We start from the raw sequence: 18,857 nt of genomic DNA on the forward strand, positions 1-18,857 counted from the left end.
CATAAATAAAGAGCTCCCCTCCCCATACAGTTTAAGAAAAGCAAAATTGTTCTCAAAAGGTAAGTGAATACTCTGTACTTCCATAGGAAATATTTTAAAGGGTGTTTTGATTAATTAAGATAAAACACAAGACTTTGAGAACAGAAAGTAAAAACATACTGCATTCAACTCTTCTCTAAATAAAGGTCTACAGGTGTAGTGATAGTGATACCATACAGACTTTCACTGTGCTAGTGCCAGAAAATGGGGAAGGGGCAGAATGTTACAGGGGATTATTACAACACAAATTCAGTAGTTATGTAGGAAAACACCAACCTGGAGACATGTTAGAATAAAGGCAAAACGAGGTCAGAGGAATTTCTTGTGATCACAGAAGGGCATCAAATTCAGGAATGTGTATATTTAATTATTTTCCTTCTAGGTTCTCTATTGACTGTCTGCCTGTAGGTACATTGGCTGACTCATGAGCTTCACATTTATTATCTGGGGAATAAAGAAAATACTTTTAGAGTGGTTGCCTGTGATGTTTGGAAGGAAATAACTGGAAATCACTGAACTAAGTCACAGAACTTATTGTGACCAGATGGGAGATAACTAAAGTTTGGAAAGAAGGTCTTGTGCATGCATAAATGCAGTTCCCATTAGAGTGATTGCCATGGTTTACATTTGAAAACTAAATTAATAAATAATATTGTGGTTTTCCTAGGACTTCTAGGTAAGGCAAATTATCCAGAATGCTGTGGAGAAACCAGACCTTAAGCTTTGACTTCATCCTGCTAGGAATCTTTGACCACAGCTCCACCCACACCTTCCTCTTTTCTCTGGTCTTGGGCATCTTCACAGTGGCGTTCATGGGAAACACTGCTATGATTCTCCTAATTTACCTGGACACCCAGCTTCACACACCCATGTACTTTCTCCTCAGCCAACTCTCCCTCATGGACCTCATGCTCATCTGCACCACAGTACCCAGGATGGCCTTCGGCTACTTGTCTGGAAGGAAGTCCATCTCTCTGGCAGGTTGTGGAGCCCAGATATTCTTCTATGTGTCCCTGCTTGGAGCTGAATGTTTCCTGTTGGCTGTCATGGCCTATGACCGTTATGTGGCTATCTGCCACCCACTTCGATACACCATCCTCATGAATCAGAAACTTTGTGCCCTCATGACTGTTGCTTCCTGGATCTTGGGCTCTCTTGATGGCATTATTGTGCTTGTAGAAGTACTGTCACTCTCTTACTGCAACTCTCTGGTAATTCATCACTTTTTCTGTGATGTTGCTGCCCTTTTCCCTCTATCTTGCACAGACACCTCTGCTTTTGAGAGACTGCTCTTCATCTGCTGTGTGGTGATGCTAATATTACCAGTCTCCGTGATCATTATTTCCTATTCACATGTCCTTCAAGCTGTCATCCGCATGAGCTCTACAGAAAGTCGCCGCAAAGCCTTCACCACCTGCTCCTCCCACCTGTCTGTGGTTGGACTCTACTATGGTGCTGTTATGTTCATGTACATGAGACCAGCTTCTATCCATACACCAGACCAGGACAAGATAGTATCTGCCTTCTACACCATCCTCACCCCCATGCTGAACCCACTCATCTATAGTCTCCGCAACAAAGAGGTATCCAGGGGACTTCAGAAACTACTGAGAAAAGGAAAGTAAATGTAATTTTTTTTTCAAAATATTTGAGTGTCCACTCAGGTCAATACTCCTTCAAGGAAGCTGGAATCCCTTGGCCATCCTCTTCTTCCTAGTTTGTCTTTTCTCCACTTTTCCCCAATTTTATAATAGCTTTATTTGGTATAACATATAAATATCATGTGTAAAGTAGGCTGTTTTTGACAATTAGCAAAGGCTGTTTTACTCCCAAAGAATTTCCATTTTATTGGTATTTGTGAGTCATGAGTACTTGACTTTAGCATACCTGTCTTTGTTTTTTTTTTTAAAGATTTAATTTATTTATTTGACAGAGATAGAGACAGCCAGCGAGAGAGGGAACACAAGTAGAGGGAGTGGGAGAGGAAGAAGCAGGCTCATAGCGGAGGAGCCTGATGCGGGGCTCGATCCCATAACGCCAGGATCACGCCCTGAGCCGAAGGCAGACGCTTAACTGCTGCGCCACCCAGGCGCCCCAGCATACCTGTCTTTGAACCAAGGTATAAATCTTATGGTTCTTTGCTTTATTCAAGGAAAAAATGTTGCAGTCGGGCCACTGCTTTTGTTGAGTGCCTCTTTGTTTAAGGATTACTTAACTGGGAGTACATAAATATTACCCCTCCTTGAAACTGGGTATTGACAGTTTTATTCCTAACTCATTACATAATTACTAACCATGTAAAAGTGGGGATTTAGTGTCAAAACTTTCTCCAATCAAGTCTAATGTCTAAGCAAAATAGCTCTTAGAAAGTCCTACATAATTTTTCACCTTCAAATTAAAATCAGATATGTTAACAAATCCAATTAAAATAACTTTGCAAAAAAATAATGCTTTGACTACCCAACCTTCTTCTTATCATGATTTGTCTTTTTACTCATTCATCATTATACTGCTAACTAGAATCTACCTGAAGAAATTAGAAAACACTCAGTTTTTGGGATTGTTAACTATTATTCTTGCAATACAGCTCTGAAACGTGAGTCCTTATATAGTATCTGACAAAACTAACATTTTCTTGAAGAGAATTCATAGTCTCTAATTCTATGTCAGTTCCGTTATTCCATGGAGTTCCTACAGTTTGATGTATCCAAACTGTTTTAATTTTTTTGCAATTTGTATACCTGAAAAACCAAATCTTTAAAAATTGGAGGTAAACATTGCCTGCTTCATAGATACTCTCTTGATTTTTGTTGATATAATTTAAATCCCATCTTTTTATAGTATGTTATTTCTCTATAAAAACATTTGTTTTATTAAAACAGACTTTATGCTTTAATAACCTGCACCATGGGTTATAATCTGTTGCATCCCTTTTTTACCAAAATAGCAATATTTTGGGCAAGTAGAAAATTCTCAGTAAGTTTATACACTTGGTAATATCTAGGAAACCATTATCTATTTTTTTTAAGATTTATTTATTTGACAGAGAGAGACAGCCAGCAAGAGAGGGAACACAAGCAGGGGGAGTGGAAGAGGAAGAAGCAGGCTCCCAGCGGAGGATCCTGATGCGGGGCTCGATCCCAGAACGCTGGGATCATGCCCTGAGCCGAAGGCAGACGATTAATGACTGAGCCACCCAGGCGCCCCAAGGAAACCACTATCTAATCCAAGGTCAAAATTTTTATGTTTTCTTTTTAGAGTCTTATAACTTAGTTCTTATATTTATGTCTTTAATTCATTTGAATGTTTTTGATATGGTGTGAGGGAGGTAGGGATACCAATTCATTATTTTGCCAGTTGTCACAGCACCGTTAGTTGAAGAAACAGTGATTTCCATATTGAATAGTTTTTTTTTTTGCCCTTGTTGAAACTGGTTGATGATTGATTGATTGGCTGATTGATTTTAAACCTATTTTATAGATCTACATATCTACCCTTATGTTAATAATGCAATAATGCCTTGATTACTGTAGCCTCATTAAGTTAGAAGTCAGAAGTTGTGACTGCTCTCTTATTCTTGGTCACAATTATTTTAGGTATGCTGGGAGTCTGGGATTTAATTTTAGGATCAGGTTTTCAATTTCTGAGAATAAGAGAATAAGAGAAAAATCTTGGATTTTTATTCAGATAAGACAGCATCTATTTATGTATTTGGGAAGAATTTGCACATTAACAATAATAAGTCTTACAAATAATACATATAGGATATTTTAAAAATTTCTTTTTTAAGCAGTTTTTTCATTTTGGGGGAGTTTATAGGAGTACAAATTTTTCATTTATGAAATTTATGGCTAAGTGCTTTCTTCTTTTCGATACTATTATAAATAGACCCTCTAATTCAATTTTCTTATTGTTCACTGGTGGTATCAGTTTGCTAGTTTTTTGACATGCAGATAATTGCATTCGTTGAAATATCCTTCCTATGTTTGATTATATTTCTTCCTCCTTTTATGAAATTTCTATATTGTAATAGAAATCTTTGTGAAGATGATCTCTTTCATGATTAAGTCAATAAGTACTCCTCAATGTTTACTTCCAAATCTATATGTTTATGGTTTGTGTCCATGAAGTTATTTGACAGGTTCTCCTAGGCTTTCTACCTTTGGGATAAGTTGGAATATCATGTCCTCCTTTTGCAGACATAGTTATGGTTTTCTTCTTTCTTTTTTTAATTATTGATTATTTATTTTTTATCTTTTCTATTTTTTATAATGCACATGTGTTATTATTATTATTATTATTATTATTATTATTATTATTATTATTTGATGTAGTGTTCCATGATTCATTGCATGCATATAACACCCAGTTCTCCATGCAATACATGCCCTCCTTGATACCCATCACCAGGCTAACCCATCCCCGCACCCCTCTCCCCTCTGAAATGATCAGTTTGTTTCCCAGTGTCCATAGTCTTTCCTGGTTCATTTCCCCCTCTGATTTCCCTCCCTTCATTTTTCCCTTCCTTCTCTTAATGCCCTTCATGCTATTCCTTATATTCTACAAATAAGTGAAACCATATGATAACTGTCTTTCTCTGCTTGACTTATTTCACTTAACATAATCTCCTCCAGTTCCATCCATGTTGATGCAAATGGCTGGTATTCATCCTTTCTGATGGCTGAGTAATATTCCATTGTATATATGGATGACATCTTCTTATCCATTTATCTGTTGAAGGGCATCATGGCTCCTTCCACTGTTTGGCTATTGTGGACATTCTTGCATTGGGGTTCATGTGCCCCTTCTATTCACTACATCTGTATCATTGGGGTAAATGCCCAGTAGTGCAATTGCTGAGCCACAGGGTAGCTCTATTTTTAACTTTTTGAGGAAGATCCACACTGTTTTCCAAGGTGGCTGTACCAACTTGTATTCCCACCAACAGTGTAAGAGGGTTCCCCTTTCTCCACATCCTCTCCAACATTTGTTGTTTCTTACCTTGTTAATTTTTGCCATTCTAACTGGCATAATGTGGTATCTCAATGTGGTTTTGATGTGAATTTCCCTGATGGCTAATGATGTTGATCATTTTTTCATGTGTCTGTTAGCCATTTGGATATCTTCTTTGGAGAAGTGTCTGTTCATGTCTTCTGCCCACTTTTTGACTTGATTATTTGTTTTTTCAGTGTTGAGTTTGAGAAGTTCTTTATAGATCTTGGAGACCAACCCTTTATCTGTATTGTCATATGCACGTATTCTCTCCCATTCCATGGTGTTCTCTTGAAAAATATACTTTGAAGCATAATCCTGAAGTAATTCCAAAAATATTTAGCTTGTTTCCACTTCAAACTTTACCTAATTTCATTGTCTATGAAAAAAAAAATCAGACTTCACTATTTGTTTCTCTTCTTGAATGTTACATAATATGGCAACCATTCTGCATTCCAATGTTCACAACTCAGCTTTGCCACTAGATATGTAATCAGGGGCAAAATAAATATAACTTCTATGTTCTATATCCATGGCTGTCCAATAACTAAAAATGATAGTAACAATAGCTGTGAGAATTAACGAGTTTACATATTTGTGGTACTTAGAACAGTTTCTTGCATATAAGTACTTTGCAAGAATGAAGTTTTTAATAGTATCAGGCCTAAAATATATTCACATTGTGTTTTTATATATATATGTGGAGACACACACATAGTTACATACATATGTATTTATTAATTTTGTTTTATTCACACACACACAAGCTTTAAAAATATATATGTAGTTTTTTTTTTTAAATCATGTTCTGTTAACCAGCATATAGTACATTGCAAGTTTTTGATACAGTGTTCAATGACTCATTAGTTGCATGTAAAACCCAGGGCTCATCACAACATGTGCTCTCTGAATACCTTTCACCTGGTTAACCCATCCCCCCCATGCCTTCCTTTCTGTAACTCTCAGTGTTGTTCTCAGAGTCCACAGTATCTCATGGTTTTTCTCCCTCTCTGATTTCTTCCATTCAGTTTTCCCTTCCTTCCCCTGTGGTCCTCCACTTTATTCCTTATATTCCACATATGAGTGAAACCATATGATAATTTTCTTTCTCTGCTTGACTTATTTCACTGAGCATAATCTCCTCCAGTTCTGTTGATGTTGATGTAAATGTTGGGTAATAATCCTTTCTGATGGCTGAGTAATATTCCCTTGTATATAGGGAACACGTCTTCTTTATCCATTTGTCTGTTGAAGGGCATCTCGGTCCTTTCACAGTTTGGCTATTGTGGACATTGCTGCTATGAACACTGGGGTGCATATGGCCCTTCTTTTCACTACATTTGTATCTTTGAGTTAAATACCCAGTAGTGTAATCACTGGGTCATATTGTAGCTCTAATTTAACATCTTGAGGAACATTCCATACTGTTTTCCAGAGTAACTGTACAGGCTTGCATTCCCACCAGCAGTGTAAGAGTGTTCTCCTTCCTCCATGTCCTCGCCAACACTTGTTGTTTCCTGTCTTGTTAATTCTGGCCATCCTAACTGGTGTAAGCTAGTATCTCATTGTGGTTTTCATTTGTATTTTCCTGATGGCTAATGATGTTGAACATTTTTTCATGTGTCTGTTAGCCATTTGGATGTTTTCTTTGGAGGAGTGTCTGTTCATATCTTCTGCCCATTTGTTGACTGGATTATTTGTTCTTTCAGTGTTGAGTTTGAGAAGTTCTTTATAGATCTTTGATACCAGCCCTTGATCTAAAATGCCATTTGCAAATATCTTCTTCCATTCCATGGATCGCCTCTTAGTTTTCTTGACTGTTTCCTTTGCTGTGCAGAAGCTTTTGATCTTGATGAAGTCTCAAAAGTTAATTTTTGCTTTTGTTTCCCTTGCCTTTAGTGATGTGCCTAACAAGAAGTTGCTGTGGCCAAGTCAAAGAGATTACTGCCTATGTTCTCCTCTAGTATTTTGATAGATTTCTATCTCATCTTTAGAAATTTCATCCATTTTGAATTTATCTTTGTGTATGGTGTAAGAGACTGGTCCAGCTTCATTTTTCTGCATGTGGTTGTCCAGTTTTCCCAGCACCATTTATTGAAGAGACTGGTTTTGTTTTGTTTTGTTTTGTTTTGTTTTGTTTTGTTTTCCATTGGATCCTCTTTCTTGCTTTGTCACAGATTAGTTGACCATAGAGTTAAGGGCCCATTTCTGGGGTGCCTTTTATGTTCCATTGATCCATGAGTCTGTTTTTGTGCCAATACCATATTGTCTTGATGATCAGAGCTTTGTAATATAGCTTGAAGTTAGGTATTGTGATGCTCCCAGCTTTAGTATTCTTTTTCAACATTCCCCTGGCAATTTGGGGTCTTTTCTGGTTCCACACATATTTCAGGATTGTTTATTCCTGCTCTGTGAAAAATGTCAAGGTATTTTGATAGAGAGGGCATTGAAAGTGCAGATTGCTCTGGGCAGCATAGACATTTTCAGAATTTTTATTCTTCCAATCAATGAGCGTGGAATATTTTTCCATTAATTTTGTCTTCTTCCATTTCTTTTATAATTGTTCTGTAGTTCCTAGAGTATAGATCTTTTACCTCCTTGGTTAGGTTTATTCCTAGGTATCTTATGGTTTTGGGTGCTATTGTAAATGGAATCAATTCCCTAATTTCTCTTTCTTCAGTATTACTGTTAGTGTATAGAAATGCAACTGATTTCTAAGCATTGATTTTGTGTCCTGCCACATTGCTGAATTGTTGTATGAGTTCTAATAACTAGGGGGTTGAGTCTTTGGATTTTCCTCATAAAGTATCGTGTCTTCTGTGAAGAGATGGAGGAAAAAAAATACAAGAATAGTAACAATAAGCTAAACACTAGGCCTTATATACTTTATTTCTGGTTATCAGAAAACTCTGCAAAGTAAGAAATAGTATAACCTTTGTTATTATTATTAATGAAGACATGTGATCACTGCAAGTTTTTTCCAAGGGACCATTTACAAGTTAGTACAATAGATAAAAGCATACATTTTGTGATCTGCCTTGTTTTTTATGTAGTGGAATAATTATATCGAACTTCAGATACTTCAAAAATTTATTCTTCAACATTTTGTACAAAAGAACAGCTCTTCAAAAATGCTTATATTGCTACTTTTTGACTTTTTAATTATAGCCATTATATAATCCAGTAGTGGTCAATCATTTTCATTTTGGGATCCCACTCTTGAAATTTAAGGAGGACCCCCAAAACCTCTCTTTATATGGCTTATATCTATTTATATTTACCATACTACAAATAAAAACTTGGAAAATTTTTTTTTCTGGGGGGGAGGAGTGGACAGCAACATTTATCAAACAATATTAAGGTGATAGTACAAAGCTCCTGAAGATAGAGGAGACCTGAGAGTGTTGCCCCAAATCTTGGAAACTTAAAAAAAATTCAGTTTTAAATAACACCCCCCAAAATGTTACAGACAAGCATAGAGAACATATTTTTATGAAAAATCACTGTTTTTTTGCAGAACAGAAGGCTTTACTGAGAAGAATGGCATTGTTTTATATTTTTGCAAATCTCTTAATGTCTACTTAATAGCATTTAACTGGATTTTCATATCTTCTTTCACCATTCAGTCATACATTGATTTTGTTGAATTATATAAAGAAAATCCATCTTCACACAGTATGTACTTAGAAAAGAGAAGACCTTTATCAAATGATTGTGGATATTTGTATTTATTTATATTCAATCAAAGCTAGATAATGGCAGTGTCTTAACAGATAGCTGCAATGTAGACTCTAGACCATATCAATGAACTTTTACACTGAAGTCTGCTAGTCTGTCTTGCACTTTGAATGGATATCTTATCTATATGCACAGGTAAATTTGTAACATGCATGCATCACTCATATGAAAATACTGCTTCACTACCTTATGTAGGGCATCCAATGTTGACACATTTCCTCATTTAATATTAAAAATTCACATTCATAAATAATACCAGTGATCTCACAAGAAAAGTCTTTAAATATGGAGAGCTATCAAGTCACATAAAAGTATTCCAAAATTTTAATCTTCATTTGAAAGTTAAATCTTTTTTTTATTTTTTTTAAGATTTTTTATTTATTTATTCATTCGACAGAGATAGAGACAGCCAGCGAGAGAGAGAACACAAGCAGGGGGAGTGGGAGTGGAAGAAGCAGGCTCATAGCAGAAGAGCCTGATGTGGGGCTCGATCCCATAATGCCGGGATCACGCCCTGAGCTGAAGGCAGACGCTTAACAGCTGTGCCACCCAGGCGCCCCTTCATTTGAAAGTTAAAATTTCATCATGGCAATAAACACTGTCTGTTGTTTTCCTCAAAGAATATATATATATTAGTTTTAATTTTTGTGTTTTTTTTTACCTTCACTAGGCATATCATTAAGGTTTTAGTTTAATAAACCACATTGTTTTCTAACTGATACAGTTCTTCTTCTTCCATACCTGAACTATACACATATTGCATATTTTACCTCATTCACATATTATTATAATAAAATTTAACATGTGTTAAAACACTGGCTTCTTAGTTGCTCATTTGGTTTTCAATTGTAATCATTGATAACTGCAATAAGTAACAATTTTGTGGAATCCTCATCCTTTGGAGTAATTTCATGCCTATTATTCATTAAATCAAATGAATATGTATAGCATGCAAAGTATATGATAAACAACACACTTTTTTAAATGGGTTAAAAGTGAGCACTGTATTATTTCTGATGTCAAGGAATTTTTAAACAAGCGAAAAATAAGTAGATGCAGAAAAATCATAATATGTTTTTATTTTTTTATTATTTTTATAATATTTTTTATTATGTTAGTTACCATACAGTACATCCCTAGTTTTTGATGTAAAGTTCTATGATTCATTAGTTGCGTATAACACCCAGTGCACCATGCAATACGTGCCCTCTTTAATACCCATCACCAGCCTATCCCAATTCCTTACCCCCTCCCCTCTGAAGCCCTCAGTTTGTTTCCCAGAGTTCATAGTCTCTCATGGTTCATTCCCCCTTCTGTTTATCCCCCCCTTTCTTCTTCCTTTTCTTCTCCTACCGATCTTCCTACTTCTTATGTTCCATAAATGAGTGAAACCATATGACAATTGTTTTTCTCTGCTCAACCTGGGAGAAATGGATGCCTTCCTTGAAACCTATAAACTACCAAGACTGAAACAGGAAGAAATTGATTTTTTAAACAAACCAATTAATTATGAGGAGATTGAAGCAGTGATTAAAAACCTTCCAAAAAATAAGACTCTGGGGCCTGATGGATTCGGCAGGGAATTCTACCAAACATTCAAAGAAGAAATAATACCTCTTCTCCTGAAACTGTTTCAACAAATAGAAACAGAAGGAAAACTACCAAACTCATTCTATGAGGCCAGTATTACCTTGATTCCAAAACCAGGGAAAGACCCCATTGAAAAGGAGAATTACAGACCAATTTCCCTAATGAATATGGACGCCAAAATTCTCAACAATGTCCTAGTTAATAGGATCCAACAGTACATTAATGAATTATCCATCATGACCTAGTGGGATTCAATCCTGGGATGCAAGGGTGGTTCAACATTTGGGAATCGATCAATGTGATACATCATATCAACAAGAAAAGAGTCAAGAGCCATATGATCCTCTCAATAGATGCAGAAAAAGCATTTGACAAAATACAGCATCCTTTCCTGATTAAAACCATTTACAGTGTAGGGAGAGAGGGTACATTCCTCAATTTCATCAAGACCATCTATGAAAAACCTACAGCAAATATCATTCTCAATGGGGAAAGCTGGAATCCTTTCCCTTAAGATCAGAAACATGGCAAGGATGCACTCTTGCTATTATTATGCAACAACAATCAGACAACCAAAAAGGGATAAAAGGTATCCAAATCAGCAAAGAAGAAGTAAAACTGTCTCTCTTCACAGATGACATGATACTCTACATGGAAAATCCAAAAGAATCCACTCTCAAACTATTAGAAGTTATAGGGCAATTCAGTAATGTGGCAGGATACAAAACCGATGCTCAGAAATCAGTTGCTTTTCTATACACAAACAATGAGACTGAAGAAAGAAAATTTAGGGAATTCATAACGTTTAAAATATCACCAAAAATCATATATTATCTCGGAATTAACTTAACCAGAGACGTAAAGGATCTATATTCTAGAAACTAAAAATCACTCTTGAAAGACATTGAAGAAGGCACAAAAAGGCGAAAAAATATTCCATGCTCATGGATGGGATGAATTAACATAGTTAAAATGTCTATGCTACCCAGAGCAATCTACACTTTCAATGTCATCGTGATCAAAAGAGCAATGACATTTTTCAGGGAACTGGAAACAATAGCCCTTATATTTGTGTGGAACCAGAAAAGGCCCCGTATCACCAAGGAATTGTTGAAAAGGAAAAACAAAGCTGGGGGCATCACATTGCTGTGTTTCAAGCTGTACTACAAAGTTGTGATCACAAAGACAGCATGGTACTGGCACAAAAACAGACACATAGACCAATGGAACAGAATAGAGAACCCAGAAATGGACGCTTGGCTCTTTGGACAACTAATCTTTGACAAAGTAGAATAAGTCAGTTTAAAAAAAAAAGTGATGGGTAAGAGTTAGTGCAGTTAAAAAGATTTGAAATCCCTGTGATGTTTTCCTTGCAGAGTTGACATTTCTGATATTCTGTTTATATAAACAAGAATATTTGTACTAGGAATGGTTGTAATGTAATTTTTGAAGAATAGAATATATGCACAGAGACCCACAGTTGATCAGCATTGGACATAGTCTGATTTATTGCTGAGCATATATGTCTGTTATATGGGTGGATGATACATCCCTATAGAATCAGAAATAAATATCTGTAGAGATTCATTGTAACTGTCTCATTATAAACTAAGGAGTCTAGACTATGTCCTCCAAGGGAAAATGAAAACATAGCATTGATTATGCATTGATGCAATATAAGCTGTTTTAGTAAAATAATATTAATCATAATCAAAACCAGGAAAAAAAAAACTATATGCGATGACCTGCAATAGAGTTTTGGAAAGAATTTGGTGAAAGTACTAAAAAAATAAATACAGGATTTACTTACTTTCCTTTATAACAAGAATTTAATCTCTTATTCTAATTGGGCAAGTTATCACAGGCAATGTGGATTGTTTTTTTTTTTTTAACAGTTCATTTTCTTTCCTCATTTAGAGACTGGGTCTAACTTAATCAATTCAATCCATGCTTCTTCATTTGACCGAATTCAATCCCCCTTTGTTATCTCTAGGTAACTAGCCCCAAACTAAACTTAGTTCATTCAAGCCCCTTCTACCACATGTATGAAAGAGAAGAAATCATTAACAGAAAATAAAATAAAACAAAACATGCTAATATTGATTTTACCATAACAACTAAAAGGTTTTATTGTTTGTTTGTTTTCAAAAATGACAATCTCAAGCATTTCTTCACCAGACATCCTATATTATAAATTTCTTTAATCTCCTTAGGATCTCATTACTTGCCCTCATTAACCTTCCTAATTCAAATTTCTTCCATTATGAATTTAGTACTCATGATTCATTATTCCAAATGTTTTATTTCTAATACCATCAACTCAATTATCTTGTATGTACTGAGCAAAAAATTAACCAGTTCAATCCATTTCCGTAGGCTGAGTGCTGATTAAAAAAAATTCTACAATTTTATTATTTGGTTTCATTACTATCAAAGGTCTCTGTTTTCTGAATTCCTCAATCTATACACTCATTCAGAAGTTCTAAAGAATGATTCACAGGTTTCATTATATAAATATGCTCACAGATAAGATTTCTTATAGTGATATGTTTAGGATATACAGTAGATACATAGAAGGAAAGGCCAGAGTCTAAAGGAAACCACTTGGAGTTCTCCTCATGTCTTCACTATCCATGAAGTGACACATGGAGTGTACTTTCTCCCAACAATAAAAATGAAAAAAAACATGCATGCCTTTTTCCTCCCTGAGGAAGCTTATTAGAGACACAGAGACCAAGGATTTTATTTAAGGCTGGTCATCTAGGCACCCTCCACTTAGTGCCTTCTAAAGTTTCAGACTTCCAGAACTCAAAAAAGGTGTTTAGCATAAACCATGATTGTGCTGATGGTTGAAGCACAGTGAAACACCATAATAAGTAGAATGTTCACTGAGAACACAGAGCCAAATTCCTAGATATGCCAGTCAAAGACTACCTATGCAGGCAAGTCTTTCTACAGACAATTGTCTCAGACCTGCTCTGTTATCTCATTCCTGCAGTCTCCAAACTTAGCTCTTGTTTCCATTCTGTCCAAAATTCCTTGTGTCATTGATCACGTACTATTTAAGACTCCGGAATACATATGCAAATATCATCACTGTGCTCAGAACACGGAGCACTTATATGCTGTCTGACTATCCTTTTCTTTTTTTTTTTTCATTTTTTTTCTTTTTGTTTTTTGGTTTTATTAATGATTTTTTATTATATTATGTTAGTCACCATACAGTACATCCCCAGTTTCCGATGTAAAGTTCGATGATTCATTAGTTGCGTATAACACCCAGTGCACCATGCAATACCTGCCCTCCTTACTACCCATCACCAATCTATCCCATTCCCCCACCCTCCTCCCCTCTGAAGCCCTCAGTTTGTTTCTCAGAGTCCATAGTCTCTCATGTTTCATTCCCCCTTCTGATTACCACCCCTTCTTTATCCCTTTCTTCCCCTACTGATCATCCTAGTTCTTATATTCCATAGATGAGAGAAATCATATGATAATTGTCTTTCTCTGCTTGACTTATATCACTTAGCATTATCTCCTCCAGTGCTGTCCATGTTGCAGCAAATGTTGAGAATTTGTTTTTTCTGATAGCTGAGGAATATTTCGTTGTATATATGGGCCACAGCTTCTTAATCCAGTCATATGTTGAAGGGCATCTCGGCTCCTTCCATGATTTAGCTATTGTGGACAATGCTGCTATGAACATTGGGGTGCATATGGCCCTTCTCTTCACTACATCTGTATCTTTGGGGTAAATACCCAGTAGTGCAATGGCTGGATCATAGGGTAGCTCAATTTTTAACTTTTTAAGGGACCTCCACACTGTTTTCCAAAGTGGCTATACCAGCTGGTTCTTTGAGAGAATCAATAAAATTGACAGACCACTGGCAAGACTTATCCAAAAGAAAAGAGAAAGGACCCAGATTATTAAAATTATGAATGAAAAAGGAGAGGTCACGACGAACACCATTGAAATTGGAAGGATTATTAGAAATTTTTATCAACAGCTATATGCCAATAAACTAAGCAATCTGGAAGAGATGGAATCCTTCCTGGAAACCTATAAACTACCAAGATTGAAACCGGAAGAAATTGATTCCTTAAACAGGCCAATTAATTATGAAGAAATTGAGTCAGTGATAAACAACCTTCCAAATAACAAAACTCCAGGCCCGGACGGTTTTCCTGGGGAATTCTACCAAACATTCAAAGAAGAAATAATACCTATTCTCCTAAAGCTATTTCAAAAAATAGAAACAGAAGGAAAGCTACCAAACTCATTCTATGAGGCCAATATTACCTTGATCCCCAAACCAGGCAAAGACCCCCTCAAAAAGGAGAATTACAGACCGATTTCCCTAATGAATATGGACGCCAAAATCCTCAACAAGATACTTGCTAATAGAATCCAACAGTACATTAAAAGGATTATCCATCACGATCAAGTGGGATTCATACCTGGGATGCAAGCGTGGTTCAATATTCGCAAATCAATCAGCGTGATACATCATATCAACAAGAAAAGACTCAGGAACCATATGATCCTCTCAATCGATGCCGAAAAAGCATTTGACAAAATACAGCATCCTTTCCTGATTAAAACCCTTCAGAGTGTAGGAATAGAGGGTACATTTCTCAATCTCATAAAAGCCATCTATGAAAAGCCTACAGCAAATATTATTCTCAATGGGGAAAAGCTGGAAGCCTTTCCCTTAAGATCAGGAACACGACAAGGATGCCCACTCTCGCCACTATTATTCAACATAGTACTAGAAGTCCTTGCAACAGCAATCAGACAACAAAAAGGTATAAAAGGTATACAAATCGACAAAGAAGAAGTCAAAATGTCTCTCTTCACAGATGACATGTTACTCTATATGGAAAACCCAAAAGAATCCACTCCCAAACTATTAGAAGTTATAGAGCAATTCAGTAATGTGTCGGGATACAAAATCAATGCTCAGAAATCAGTTGCATTTCTATACATGAACAATGAGACTGAAGAAAGAGAAATTAGGGAATCCATCCCATTTACAATAGCACCAAAAACCATACGTTACCTCGGAATTAACTTAACCAGAGATGTAAAGGGCCTATATTCTAGAAACTATAAATCACTCTTGAAAGACATTGAGGAAGACATAAAAAGATGGAAAGATATTCCATGCTCATGGATCGGAAGAATTAACATAGTTAAAATGTCCATGCTACCCAGAGCAATCTACACTTTCGGTGCTATCCTGATCAAAAAACAGAGGACATTTTTCAAAGAACTGGAACAAATAGTCCTTAAGTTTGTATGGAACCAGAAAAGCCCCCGAATCTCCAAGGAACTGTTGAAAAGGAAAATCAAAGCTGGGGGCATCACAATGCCAGATTTTGAGCTGTACTACAAAGCTGTGATCACAAAGACAGCATGGTACTGGCACAAAAACGGGTACATAGACCAATGACTATCCTTTTCTTGAATGATTTGTTGCCTTGCCCAGGTAAGCCCAATAATGGCTGATCAGTGAGGGACTCTAAAAACCCATCCATGTCATCCAACCGAAGTCAACGCTAAAGGGCTATCCCAACTTCAGAATTCCATACTGAGTAATCCAAAGCTGTTGCTGAAGATTTAAATTTGGATCATTTGCCACCTGTAATTCAATGAGGCCTCTGTCACTGGATATATGTGGAAGACTGAGTCTCTGCTACAAGCTGCATGTTCAACTTCTAAAATGTAAATAGTGACAGTTACTCCATTGCTTGTTACTTACCCACATAAAAGGAAACACTAATTCAAAAGATTATGCACCCCTGTTTATTGTAGCATTATTTACAATAGTCAAGACATGGAAGCAACCCCCAAAAATGGATAATATATATTATCCATTTTTTTGGGTATCTATATATATCCATATCTCTCTCTCTCTCTCTCTTTCTCTCTCTCTCTCTCTCTCATATGATTTCATTCACTTGTGGAATATAAGAAAGAAAGAAATAATAACAAGAAAAAAACAAACAAAAACCACAATGTATACATTATATATATATATATAATTTGAATTCAAGTTAGCTAACATAGAGTGTAATATTAGTTTTGAGTGCACAATCTAGTGATTCAAGAGTTACATACAACACCTGTGCTCATCACAGCATTTGTACTTAAAGACAGAGATCAAGTTGCAAGAGGGTAGGTGGGTGGGGAAATGGATGAAGATAAAGGTCTTTAAGAGTACACTTATCTTGATCAGCACTTATTAATGTATAGAATTGTTGAATCATCATATTGTACCACTGAATAACACTGAATATTAATTTTTCTTCAAATACATACATACATATATACATACATACACATATGCATGCTTACTAAACAATGGAGAATTAAGATAATATATGNAGGGAAATGCATTAGCTGGTAGAATATGTCAGGCTTTTGAAAATTGTAGAGACAATAGTAAGTACAGCTGAAGTTGGATATCTATTACTAAGTTGATTGATGCTCTGGAAAAATAACTAAAAGATGTAAGTAATAATTGCCATTTGAAGGCAAAACCTCAAAGCCAGAGAGGCTTCTTTGGGAATGGCTCAATTCCTGTAGTAGGAGGCCAGAGGAAACTGAAGCCAAGGACCTAATACAGTAAGTAGTAGAATTCCAAAAAAGTTAAATCCAACCAAGGAAGATCTCTTATGCCAAGGCCCTGGCTAAAAAAGTGTAGGGGTGTGTACATGAGAGGGGACATCTAAGTTTGTTTCCTTGAATTTGCTGTATTCCTATATTCTTTGAACCCTCTAAATATACCGAATTGGTTCACTCTCTTTTTAATACCTACAAATCCCCCTTAATCAGAGGTTATGAAGAGACTTCTATCCTCCAGGACAACAGGTCCTTCTTCATGATCAACCCCATTTCCTCTCTTGGCCATTGGGCTGATAAATCAGATTATATTACAGTATAACACAGGCAGGGGATGTGCTGGGTCTGATAAAAGAGAAAAGAAGCTATATCCCAAAAAGCTGCAACATCTTACCTGTTTGAGTACGTGTGGGACTGGATCATGAGGGAGCTTGATCAAGTACACCAAAACAGAAGTTAATGAAGAAGAGTTTATTAATGTGGAAAGAGTTTCCTAGGACACAGTATTTATCAGTTTAGCAATCACCCAGAAGATAGTCCAGACATGCAACTTGGATGTCTCCTGGAAGCATGGAAGCTGGGTCTACGTGAAGAACTAAAATCTCCTCAAAGGGGCAAAATGAAGATAAATACATAAAGACAACTTAAAAAATAATATATCTTATATATAATTGTTTCCCTAAATGATAAATAACCATATATTACAAAGTTTATAACACAAATAAATTAGTCAGTGTTCTTCACATGATCAGAACCAACAGAATATATGACATATAGAAAGAGATTTATTATGATGGATTGGCTCAGGTGATTATAGCAGTTTCAAGATCTTCTGTGTGCCAAATGGAGGTCCAGGAAAGCAAGTCATATAGGTCCTTTCTAAACCTGAAAATATGAGAATCAAGGGAGTTAACAGCATAAGTCCCAGTCTAGTCTGAAGTTTCAAGAAGGAGGAGTACCAATGTTTGTATGCAGAAGATGGATATCCAGTCTGTGCAGAGAACAAATTTGCCTTTTCTCCAGTTATCTGTTTTATCTAGGTCCTCAGTGGATAGGATAAAACCCACCAGCATTAGTGAGAGCAATCTTCTTTACTCAGTCTAAATACTCTAATGGCAACCTCTTCGGGAAACATCCCCACAGACACACCCAGAAATAATGTTTTACCAGGTTTATGGGCATTCCTAATTTAGTTGAGTTTACACATAAAATTAACTAACACAGTAAGTAAAACTAAACTCCACCATGGTAACATTGCTCTAAGTTTATTATACTGTGTGCAACATGATGTAATATTCAAAGATAGATTTTAATAAATTGAATACATGTATTGTAAACTGTAAGGCAACAAGTAAAAATAGGAAACAGTAAGAGTGTTTTGATATGATAAATTTCTTACATGATCTAAATACAGAAATAAAAAGAAAAACAACTAGAAACAAAAGGAATAGAAAAAGTCTAAAGGATAGATCTGCATCCAATTCTATTAATACTTACATTAAATATAAATAATATAAACATCCCAATTAAATAAAAATGGAGACTCATGTATAGACTAAATTCAGCCATCTCAATAAATAATGTAAATCCTTTGCTCAGTTTCAGAAAATGAGCTTCTTTGCTTTTTTTTTTTATCTGAGTTAATTTTCCAAGCTGAATCCCATTGACTCAAGAGAACGTGGGTCTAAAGGAGGAGAAAAAAAGTCCCTGCATAGCATTGAAAATAGACATAGTAATGATTTCCCCAGTTCATTCCCAAAGTCTCTTACAATGATGTAATTGAATAACTGTGCACTCAGATGTGGTATGTTCATTATGGAAAATTGACATGGTCTTATGCACATAATATTGATTTGGTAAATGATCTCTTTTC

The 18,857-nt window shown here is 35.9% G+C and overlaps 1 protein-coding gene across 1 annotated transcript; it reads left to right on the forward strand.

The window, feature by feature from the left end:
- The first annotated feature begins 734 nt into the window (after positions 1-734).
- On the forward strand, positions 735-1,664 carry LOC103680807 (olfactory receptor 2M4-like). Its single transcript, XM_008710286.2, has one exon. The coding sequence runs from the start codon at positions 735-737 to the stop codon at positions 1,662-1,664; it is 930 nt and encodes a 309-aa protein (XP_008708508.2).
- Positions 1,665-18,857: the final 17,193 nt, after the last annotated feature.

The sequence above is a fragment of the Ursus maritimus genome, unplaced genomic scaffold, assembly GCF_017311325.1.
Source record: "Ursus maritimus isolate PB19 unplaced genomic scaffold, ASM1731132v1 scaffold_5, whole genome shotgun sequence".
Classification (NCBI taxonomy): Eukaryota; Metazoa; Chordata; class Mammalia; order Carnivora; family Ursidae; genus Ursus; species Ursus maritimus.

Coding starts and splice junctions, on each gene's coding strand:
- LOC103680807 (XM_008710286.2), top strand. CDS start 735: ATGCTGTGGAGAAACCAGACCTTAAGCTTTGACTTCATCCTGCTAGGA.